The 10,265-nt window shown below is 40.1% G+C and overlaps 1 protein-coding gene across 1 annotated transcript; it reads right to left on the bottom strand.

The window, feature by feature from the left end:
• Positions 1 to 724: 724 nt before the first annotated feature.
• Positions 725 to 1,180, bottom strand: LOC128127566 (uncharacterized). Its single transcript, XM_052766148.1, has one exon. The coding sequence runs from the start codon at positions 1,178 to 1,180 to the stop codon at positions 725 to 727; it is 456 nt and encodes a 151-aa protein (XP_052622108.1).
• Positions 1,181 to 10,265: the final 9,085 nt, after the last annotated feature.

Raw genomic sequence — 10,265 nt, 5'->3', positions numbered from 1 at the left:
AAATAACTGATTAATAATTTTAAGTTTTTACTATAAAAATTTAATTAATTTTATAACCATTATTTCCGAAAGTTATAAACCAGTAACATATAGACATTTATGAGGTTTTGTCATTAGCCCTCCATAAAACACCCACATAAGTAGATTTCCGTGTATTCGCATATGTCTATTTGATAAATGTGGTTTAAAAGCCGTGTAACCTTAAAATAATACTCTTCGCAAATATACAAATGAAAACTGGACACGTGGGTGGTTATTTTTGATTGCTTTCAAAAGTGATGGACTTGTTTCTTAGCCAAGCATACAAAAAATTGATTTGACAGAATTTTGGATTGCTTTTCTTTCTCAATTTCACATTAAAAATCATGTAAAAACTAAAAAAAAACATGTAAGCGATAAAAGAACAACAAAAATAACGAAAACAACGAGCAAGAGATTTGAACTAGCTCCTCTTAAAAAAAACAATCATAATTTCATTTAGTATAAATTAGGTGAATCCCAACACGTCGTAAAGTTTTCAAACAATATATTCCAAATATTGAGAGTGATATGGTGTTCAGAATAATTAAGGTGCTGTTTGGTTCGCAGAATGTTGTCGAAGGAATTGAAATTAGAATTGAAAAAAGAATCCGTCAGGAATTTGAATCCAATTTTATATGCTGTTTGGCAGGAAATAAAATTGGAATTATTTCCAGATTTTGTTGGAAATGGAATTAGAATTCATTTAAAATGACATAATTACCCTTTTTATTTTTTTTTGCTTAAATTTATAAAAATGGTAAAATTTCGGCGGTGGTGGTGGGGGCAGTGGCGGCGACAGTGGTGGGTGGTGGTGATGGTGGCGGTGGCCTTGATTGTGGTGGCGGAAGTGGTGGTGATGGTGGTAGTGGCAACTGGTGGTGACACCGATGACAGTGGTGGTGCTGGTGGTGGCAGTGGCGGCTGGTGGTGGTAGCGGCGATGGTGGTGGTGGTGGTGGTGGTGGCAACGGCGGCGGTGATAGTGGTTGTGGCGGCAGCGATGGTGGTGGTGGTCGGTGGTCGGTGGGGCGGCAACGGTGGTGGTGGTGGCGGCGGTTGGTTTTCTGATAAGTATAAGGAGTATTTTTGTAATCTGCAACTTTCCTTGACGAGAATGAAGGTTTTCCATCCAACTTTGGAAGTAATTCACTTTCCTCCATATGGTGGAAAGTTTATTTCATTTATGAATCATTTTCTCTCCTCTAAGTCCAACCAAACGTATGAATTCGAGGGAATTAAAATCTTTTTCCCTCGAATTTCATTCCCTTCCTGCCAACCAAACGCACCCTAAGAGGTGTGTGTTTCATAGGTGTTTGAAGGATTTACTATAAATTGAGATTTAATATAGACTAGAAGGAAGTCCACACTTTGCACGAGTCAGAATGATATTTCACATCCATAACTTATCTAGAAGTAGAGAAACAAAAGTAGAATGATGTAACCAACAACTAAATGAAAGAATGTTGGTAAATAACATGGTTCTAAAAAGCGCGCAATGGCGCGCCTCAAGGCGTGCCATGGCGCAAGGCGTGATGTAGCCGTTACCAAAACGTCCAAGGCGGGTTTGTTAAGCGTGACGCCCAAATAACGTGTTAAGGTGTGCCTTATCGCGTTATGGCACAATTTTTTTTTTCAAGGCACGGGTTTTTTCGATCTTTTTTTGTCGGGCCTAAAATAATTGAGTTTTTGTTAACTTTTTTATATTAAATATTAATATAACACTTTTAAGAACTTCATATATTTGATACAATTCAATAATTATATGATTTATCTCTTTTAATGTATATAAAATAGTCACGCCTTGAAAAACACCATGGCTCGCCAAGGCTTGACATAACTTAACTTTGACATCGCCGCCAAGTCACGCATTGCGTTTTTTAGAACCTTGGTAAATAGCAATTCATTGTTTCCCTTTTATATACAAACACAACTATAGAGAAAAACAAATTTTCATTTATATATTCACTCAACAGAGAGATATAGATCAATGTCACTCAACCTAATAAAAAATATAACAATTTTATGATGATTCTTAACAAATAATACATTAACTAAACAAATTAGTTACATATGTTGCATAAAGTTCTTGAATTTGAGGTTTCTAAGTAATGCAAAGGTGGAGTTGCAAGTGAACCTGAAAAAAAGGAGGCAGATGTTGATTAAACTCCAATAGCTGTGCTTAATAATAGTATATGTGACTGAAAACGATATAAATATGATATATTTGTTGAGGTAACCAACTTTTTAGTAATGTAATGGTAAGAAGTTTATAGATTTGCCCATGAAGATGCACACTCTCATTCTCTAAAATTAACTATAAAATATATATTTTACCATAAACTATAATAGATAAATACTATTTTGGTATTAATGAGTTTTTTATGTTCATTTTTTTTTTTACTTTTATAGATAAAATAATCATTAGGTTGAATTTTACCGATTTATTTATTATTTTATACAACTTTCTTGTGCAGAGGCTTCTTGTGGAAGAAATTACATATTTTTAATGCATGGATGACAAATAATGGTTTGTCAATTCCCAGCAGAATTGGAATTCTTTGTCCCATTCCGTCATGTGTAGAAGAAATTCAATTCTATGCTTGATACAGTTTTTTGTCTCATCCAAGAAAGTGGGGCATGGATAGGGATAATGACTCTCTTTCGATCATTCTCCTTTTTGTTTTAAAGACGTTTATGCCCTTCTACTTTGTCCTATGAAACATGTGTTTATACGGTCAATGGTGGTTGAAGTTGTAGTTGACATGCGAAATTATTGTCATTGGGCCAGCAAACCTTGGGTTTGTGACAATGAAGGATGGTTGTTAAATAATCTAATAGGGATCCAAAGGGAAAGAGAGATTCATGCGAAATATGAATGTTACAAAAATGGTGCTTGTGATATGTGAAGGTGACTTTTCAAGGTTAAGTCCAAAACTAAACCTTTTTGCAATTTCTATCTTTATGATTTTGGTCTCTATGTTTTTAACTTTACCGATTTTTTTTTTTTTGTTAAAGTTGTAAAAATTAACCATTTATTTTTCGCTTTTGTAAGGAAAACATTAAAAAACCGAATACCGAAAAAGAGAAAAATGATTATTTTTTTCTTACTGATAAGAAGTGTTGTTATAAACTTAAAATTAACAACATAGGATCAAAATTAAGATGAAATATTGCTATAACGACAAAAATTGCAAAAGGTTTCAATTTTGGGTGAAACCTAGTAAACTAAACATATATAACAAATTTGGTGTTGTTCTTGTTATTTTAATTAATTAATACTGAATACATAAATTTTACAAATTTGCCCCAATTCATTATCCTATTTAATTTCCATCATATTTTTAAATATCTTTTAACCATTTTTTATTCAAACATTGAACATTGAACAACATCTTAATAAAAAGAGAACAAAAATAAACATAACTAAAGTCATACATAGCATACTATCAGTTACAAGTTAAAGGAGTATCACATTTTTTTGATATAAATCAAGATAAAGTTTTGGAAAAAATAAGAAGTAGATGTTATTCAGATAAACAGTGCAACAAAAAGTAGAAATTACCTTAAAATTTATGTTTACAACATCGAAGTCGAGGCCACTCTTAGCCCATCCACAAGTGAGGACCAATCCATTGATCAGATCGAGTTTCTGCAATGCAAATGAACTTGTTATCTAAATTTAGAGACTTGTACCCTTGTGGTGAGCATGGATAATTACTTAAGGCACGTACATAAAAATATGAAGCTTACATGGAAATGGTAGCTTACCAAACCTTGTGTAACTGGGCAACAACATGCACTATGCAATATTTTGAATATGTTACAGTGGAACTTAGGAAGTGGAATATGCAAGCATATGAATGGTTAAATAAATTCCACCATAATAACAATGGGCATGTCATATTTGATAGGAAGAAGACATATTGATGTAATTTTGAACATGTGAGAATTCTTCATTAACAGATTGGTGGATGAAAGAGACAAACCCACTTGTTTGAAATACATTAAAAAATAGATGATGAAATGTTTGGCAAATATATAGAAGGTATTTGACAAATCCATAGGACCTTTTCACATCAAAAATATATTTTTTTTAAAAATGTAAATTTTGGATTTCAAACTAAACATTGACGACAAAGTAGTCGAAAATTTCAATAATATGTCCAAAATTAAAATAAACAAATCCGAAATTTAAAAACAATTATTTAATGAAATGTAACAAAAAAAATTCAAAATACAAACCCAAAACAAAGTAAGATTGTTATTTACTTGAAAAAAACGGTGACATTAAACATTTCGTATTCCAAAATTTCAAAAAAAAAAAATCCAAAATCTGAAGCCAAATCCAAAATTTCAATATATATATATATATATATATATATATATATATATATATATATATATATATATATATATATATATATATATATATATATATATATATATATATATACTTTTTTTAGGGAAAGGGTATGAAATTCTAGATGGTTATAGGGTTTCTAGTGAGTTTCTAGAGGTATTCTTGGGCTCTAAGGAAACATGGAATGCCTTAGGAAGCAAGAAAAGAGATAAGAGTTTATCTAAGGAAATTTGCCTTATCCTTAGCCTACGGGTTATGAATTTTGAAGTTTACCTCATTCTAAAGAGAATTTCAAAAATTCCCTTCCTTTTCTTCTCTCCTCTTTAGCCTCCAACTTGGTAGGGATAGGTGTGAGCCGTTAGAGGCACTTCTGGTGCTTGCTTTTTGAAGACCAACAAGGAAGGATTACTAGTTTAGTTGCAATAATAAACTAAGGTAAGTTTTTTTTTTCCAATAACCCTTTAGTATTTTCGAAAATATCAGTGTACTTTTTGGGTTCTTGATATTCAATAGTTGTTTGCAAATCATAATGAGAACATAGATCCTTTTGGGTGAATGTGAAATAAGGGTTTATATTTTTCCGCCAAAATTATATGTTTTGTAACATATAAAACTCATTCATGGTATTAGAGCCATTGTTCTTATTGATCTTGCACAAAGTTGAATAGATCAAAATTTGGGTTTATAGAAACTAAACCCTAAGGAGATATTTTCGAAGCTTCCATAGGGTTTTTGAAACCCTAGCCCCTTGCCTAATTTTCAAAATTTAAGGATCCCTTCTAGGGTTTGCCTTGTTTCCTTATTTGTTATTTTAAGAGCCTTAAAATTTGAACAATTAAAACCTAGTAAACCCTATGCTTTTCTTTTTCCGAAAAATAGAAGCCTTATGATAAGGATTAAATTGAATTATTTTATTAATTGTTTAACTGTAAATAATTACTTGATCCATTGTAGCACCTGGTTCCTGGTATGTAAGATTTATCTAAGTATTTTGTATTATTAGCCTTGGACTCGGCGAGTTGGAGGCCCGACTCGCCGAGTAGAGACGAGACTTGGGACGCGGTTAAGTTGGCGACTCGGTGAGTCCATATTAGGGACTCGGCGAGTCTGCGCTGTCTGATGAAATCCTAATTTCCAAGGGTTTGCACCGTATTTAAACGACCATTTGCGCCCCAACTCCGCCCCCTTCACCCTCAGAAGCTCTCCATTCAGTATAACCCTTGTTCTTGTGAGTTTGAGGCTTTTTAGTGTGTTTCCTTGAAGATTTTGGGAAGGAAGAGGAGTAGATCAAGAGGAAGGGAAGGAAGCCAAGCATCTCCGTGTTCTATCAGTAATTTCTTGGAGGTATAACTCGTTTTCCCTCTGTTTCTATGCTTATTACTCCATTAAAGTCCTTTTTGAACCATGTCCCAAGCTTGGTTGTGCATTGTTGGTTGATTCAAGTTGTTAGCCTTTAGATCTAGACCCTTTTTAGTCCCTGGAGCTTGGATCTACTGCCTTTATGGAGTTATATTGCACACAAGCCCTAGATCTACCCCTTTTGGTGCACTTTGAGCCTTAGAACCCTTATTGGTGATGGTCTACACGTAAAGTTGGAAACTTTACGTGTAAACCAGGCCCTAGGAGCCCAGATCTGTGGATAGCATAAGCTGGATTCGAGTAAATTCGACCATATAGAGACTGCATGGTAACGACTCGGCGAGTCGTTCATCTGACTCGGCGTGTCTGCTCGCGAGTCTCCGAGTTTGTCCCCTTTTCGTTGTGTCGAGTAGAGTAGTGAGTCACAGGGTGTGACTCAGTGATTTGGAAGCCGAACTCATCCATGAAGGAACTCAGCGAGTCATTGCCCCGACTCGGCGAGTTCAAGACAATCTTCTTAGATCAAGAACAAACTTGGCGAGTTGTTCATACAACTCGGCGAGTCACAACATTATTGTTCATCGGATGAAGATGAACTCGGCGAGTTGTTCATACAACTCGGCGAGTAGGATGAAGGACTTGGATATCAGTTTAGAAGGAGAATTCGTCGAGTCAACACCCAACTCGACGAGTAGAGACGGGTTGCAGGTCAATTGATTGGATAAGGACTCGGCGAGTCGGGGAACCAACTCGGCGAGTCAGGTCAACTGAAAGTTGACTCTGGCTTTGACTTTTAACTTGATCAAGGGTAAAATGGTCAATTTACCCGAGGGTCAGTTAGCAGTCTTTGATTGAGTGTTTTGTGGGAATTATAGCTGGAGGATTTCCGGAGCAGCAGCAGCAGCAGTCAGTCAATTCCCATGCAGACCAGCAGCTATTTCGAGGTGAGTTTCCTTCCAGTAGGGACGGGTCTAAGGCACCAAGGCCGACCCGTGTAGACGAGGTGTTAGCACTAGAGTGTGGGCCGAGCCCATATCTCTTGGTTTAGTTAAGTACAATATATGTGTCGGTATGATAGAGTTGTCTATACTTGTTGTCTGTGTGATACTTGTATATTATGAGTTAGTGGTTGAGTGTGGGCAAGGCCCGTATCTCTCCGAGAGTGGAGTGTGGGCTAGGCCCGTATCTCCCAGATAGTAGAGTGTGGGCGAGGCCCGTATCTCCCGGTTAGCGAAGTGTGGGCAGTGCCCGTATCTTCACGAGTGTGGGTGAGGCCCGTATCTCCCGGTTAGCGAAGTGTGGGCAGGGCCCGTATCTTCACGAGTGTGGGCGAGGCCCGTATCTCCCGGCTAGCGAAGTGTGGGCAGGGCCCGTATCTTCACGAGTGGGGGAGAGGCCCGTAACTCCTAGTTGAATGTTGTATGTTATATGCTTGCATGGTATGAGGCATTATGGGGGAACTCACTAAGCTTTGTGCTTACAGTTTATAGTTTTGGTTTCAGGTACCTCTTCATTGAAGGGGAAGGAGTTGGCGCGGTAGCGGCACATCATACACACACACACACACTGGTTTCCGCATTTACGAGATTTCTCTAGGAATTATACTCTAATATTTGATTGGTTGTATGATTTGGCTTTTAGACATGGTTTACGTTGTGATGTGGTTTGATCAAACAATGTTTTTAATTATTAATGTTTTTCTAAAGTAATGTTTTAAAAACGAAATTTTTGGACGTGAAAATTTGGGTCGTTACAAGTTGGTATCAGAGCCCTGGTTTGAGGGATTCGGACACACCTTCGGGGGGTGTCTGAACTCAAATCGAGGGGTCAAAAGACTTAAAAAAAACGTTTTCTAAAAGGTCAAGTAAAGTATTTTAAGAAGAAACGAAGTGTGTGATCTGTGCAACCGGCCGAGCTCAAGTAAGTATTCCCCAAAGTACCCATACAAGCTTATGTTGTGTTTATCAGTTTCAGTAGAACAACATGCTAGAATAGGACTAAGGATCTAGTAGTGATGCCTTATGTGCCTGCTTTATGTGCTTCAGTGTATGAAAATTGCATGCTAGAATCGAGTAGACAACAGTAGGATAGCCTGTTAGGTTATGCCTGATAGTATGATTTTAGCTCTGTATGCTAGATCAGTTTCTCTCTATGAGAGCAGATTTGCCTGAGATTGTTCCCTTAGTTCGAATGCTGCTTGCTTTGTGCTTTGAGGGACTCTGAGTGGTGGGAGTTAGCCATTAGGTGAATACGTCACGTCACGTGTGATCAGGGTTGAATAATCTTAGAGTGTTGGATTTGGCCCTATTGCGCAGCTCTCGTTTGAGTCTAACCGTTGTAGGGATGAGCCTGTTACTCGAAGGATTATCCGAGCCTCACCACATGTGATGGTATTCAGGTAATGGTTAATTGGCACTACTAAGAGGCCTTCAGCAGCTGAGGACCTGGTAGGGTGGAGCCTGAGATTACCCTAGGGTAAGCCTAGGATGAGTATAGCAGTGATCAGCCGTAGTGGAAGGGATCTGGTGGAGTCGAGGCAGTCCTTGAAGAAGGTACGGATAGATGTGGAAGGTAGTATGGGCCCGTACTACTGAAAGCAGAGGATCCATACCCGAACCAAGGAAGGCCAAGATAAGACCAGGGAACTTGTAAGTAGTTGTGATCCCTCAAGAAGTATCAGTATCACTAATGATTGTTGTCATGTATTGCAGAATGGTGGTACTACGATCGAGGCCGATAGATGGCTGTTCAGAAGAGGGGGCAGGTTCGGGATCAGGTTCCGAGCCAGTAAATGAGGGACTACGCGAGTTCATCGCGTCAGAGATCACCAAGGGTATCCTTGAGTCGACCCCCATTATCTTCGGGTCGATCAAGGAAGGGATCATCGAGTTGATGGAGGATCGCCTCAGGGCGTTCAGGAGTGACATGGCATCTGGCCAGTCGGGATCTCGCACGCTGTCCTTTAAGGACTTCAGGGGCAGTGGTGCGCCGGATTTCCACGGGGTGAAAGACCCCATAGCTGTCAGGCGATGGATTGCGGACATCGAGTCTGCACAGTTGACTAGCTTCTGCCCTGAGGGGTCGAAGGTGAGGTATGCCACAGGGTGTTTACGAGACCGAGCTCGAGACTGGTGGGAGTCAGTGGGTGACTCGTTAGGAGCCTCAGCGATCGAGGCTATGACTTGGTCGGATTTTGTGACCAGATTCAGGGCAGAGTTTGCACCGGCTGTCGAGCTTCAGTAGCTGGCCAGGGAGTTTTTGGACATGAGGCAGACGACGGAGACTGTGGCGGAGATCACCGCCAAGTTCTGGGAGAGGGCTTTGTTGGTGCCCCAGTATGCGGGTGACGAGGATATGAGGAAGACCCGTTATCATGATATGCTACGGGCTGACATCCGGGAGCATGTTAGCTTTTCAGCTTGCCCTACCCTGGAGTCCATGATTGCCAGGGCGAGGGAAAGGGAGATCGATTTAGAGCACATTCGGAAGAGGAAAGCAGAGGCAGGGCAGGTGGTTGGGGCTTCAGGAAAGAAGCCCAAGGGATCATATGGGAGGCCGAAAGGCCAAGGGGGACCTAGCCGCTGCGGGAAATGCGGCAGGACGCATGAGGGAGCATGTTGGATGGGATCAGCAGGCTGCTACAAGTGCGGCAAGGCAGGGCACTTAAGCAGGGATTGTACTACTCCTGTTTCGGCTATTCAGACTTCGGAGTTGTTGTGTTTTCACTGCAACCAGAGGGGCCACAAGAAGACCAATTGCCCCCAGTTGACAGCATCTGCGCCAGTAAAGGCGCCAGCTCCAGCGACCTTGCGGATCACTGATGGCTGGCAAGGCAAGGCAAAGGCTCCGGTGGTGAGGAGCCGGGCATTTCAACTGACTACCGAGGAGGCACGTGCCGCACCTGACGTGGTGACGGGTATGCTTCTTTCCCTCTACTTTATTTTATGATGTTATGATATTGATATGTGCTCTGTGTGTATATGTATGCATTAGGATCGTTCCATGTGAACGACATCTCAGTTCAGGTGTTGTTTGACTCGGGTGCCTCCCGATCATTTGTTTCTCTTTCGCTTAGCAAGAAGTTTCCTGAGTCTTCAGGCATATTGGATTGCCCTTTAGAGGTAGAGATTGCTGATGATCGATCGGTGCGAGCATCGATGGTGTTTCAGGATTGCGTATTGCGTTTGTTTGAGGAGCATTACTTGGGAGACTTGGTTCCCATTCCGTTGCGTGGGAACAAGGTGATTATAGGCATGGATTGGTTGAGCCCTAATGGGGCGGTGATAGACTGCGCACAGCAGCTAGTGCGAGTCAGGACCTAGGTGGAGGAGAGTTAGTGATTCATGGTGAGAGGCCACATTACGGACCCACTGTATGTTCAGCAGTGAGGGCTAGACGCTATCTTCAGCAGGGATGCGCAGGATATGTCGCATATGTGATGGATACCCGGGAGGCGGGTAAGGCGACAGTGAGCGAGGTTCTGGTGGTTCGAGATTTCGCAGATGTTTTCCCAGAGGAGCTTCCTG

This window comes from Lactuca sativa, chromosome 1 (assembly GCF_002870075.4).
Source record: "Lactuca sativa cultivar Salinas chromosome 1, Lsat_Salinas_v11, whole genome shotgun sequence".
NCBI classification, from domain to species: Eukaryota; Viridiplantae; Streptophyta; class Magnoliopsida; order Asterales; family Asteraceae; genus Lactuca; species Lactuca sativa.
The sequence above is the reverse complement of the archived record's forward strand: the minus strand, read 5'-3'. Positions and strand labels throughout refer to the sequence as shown.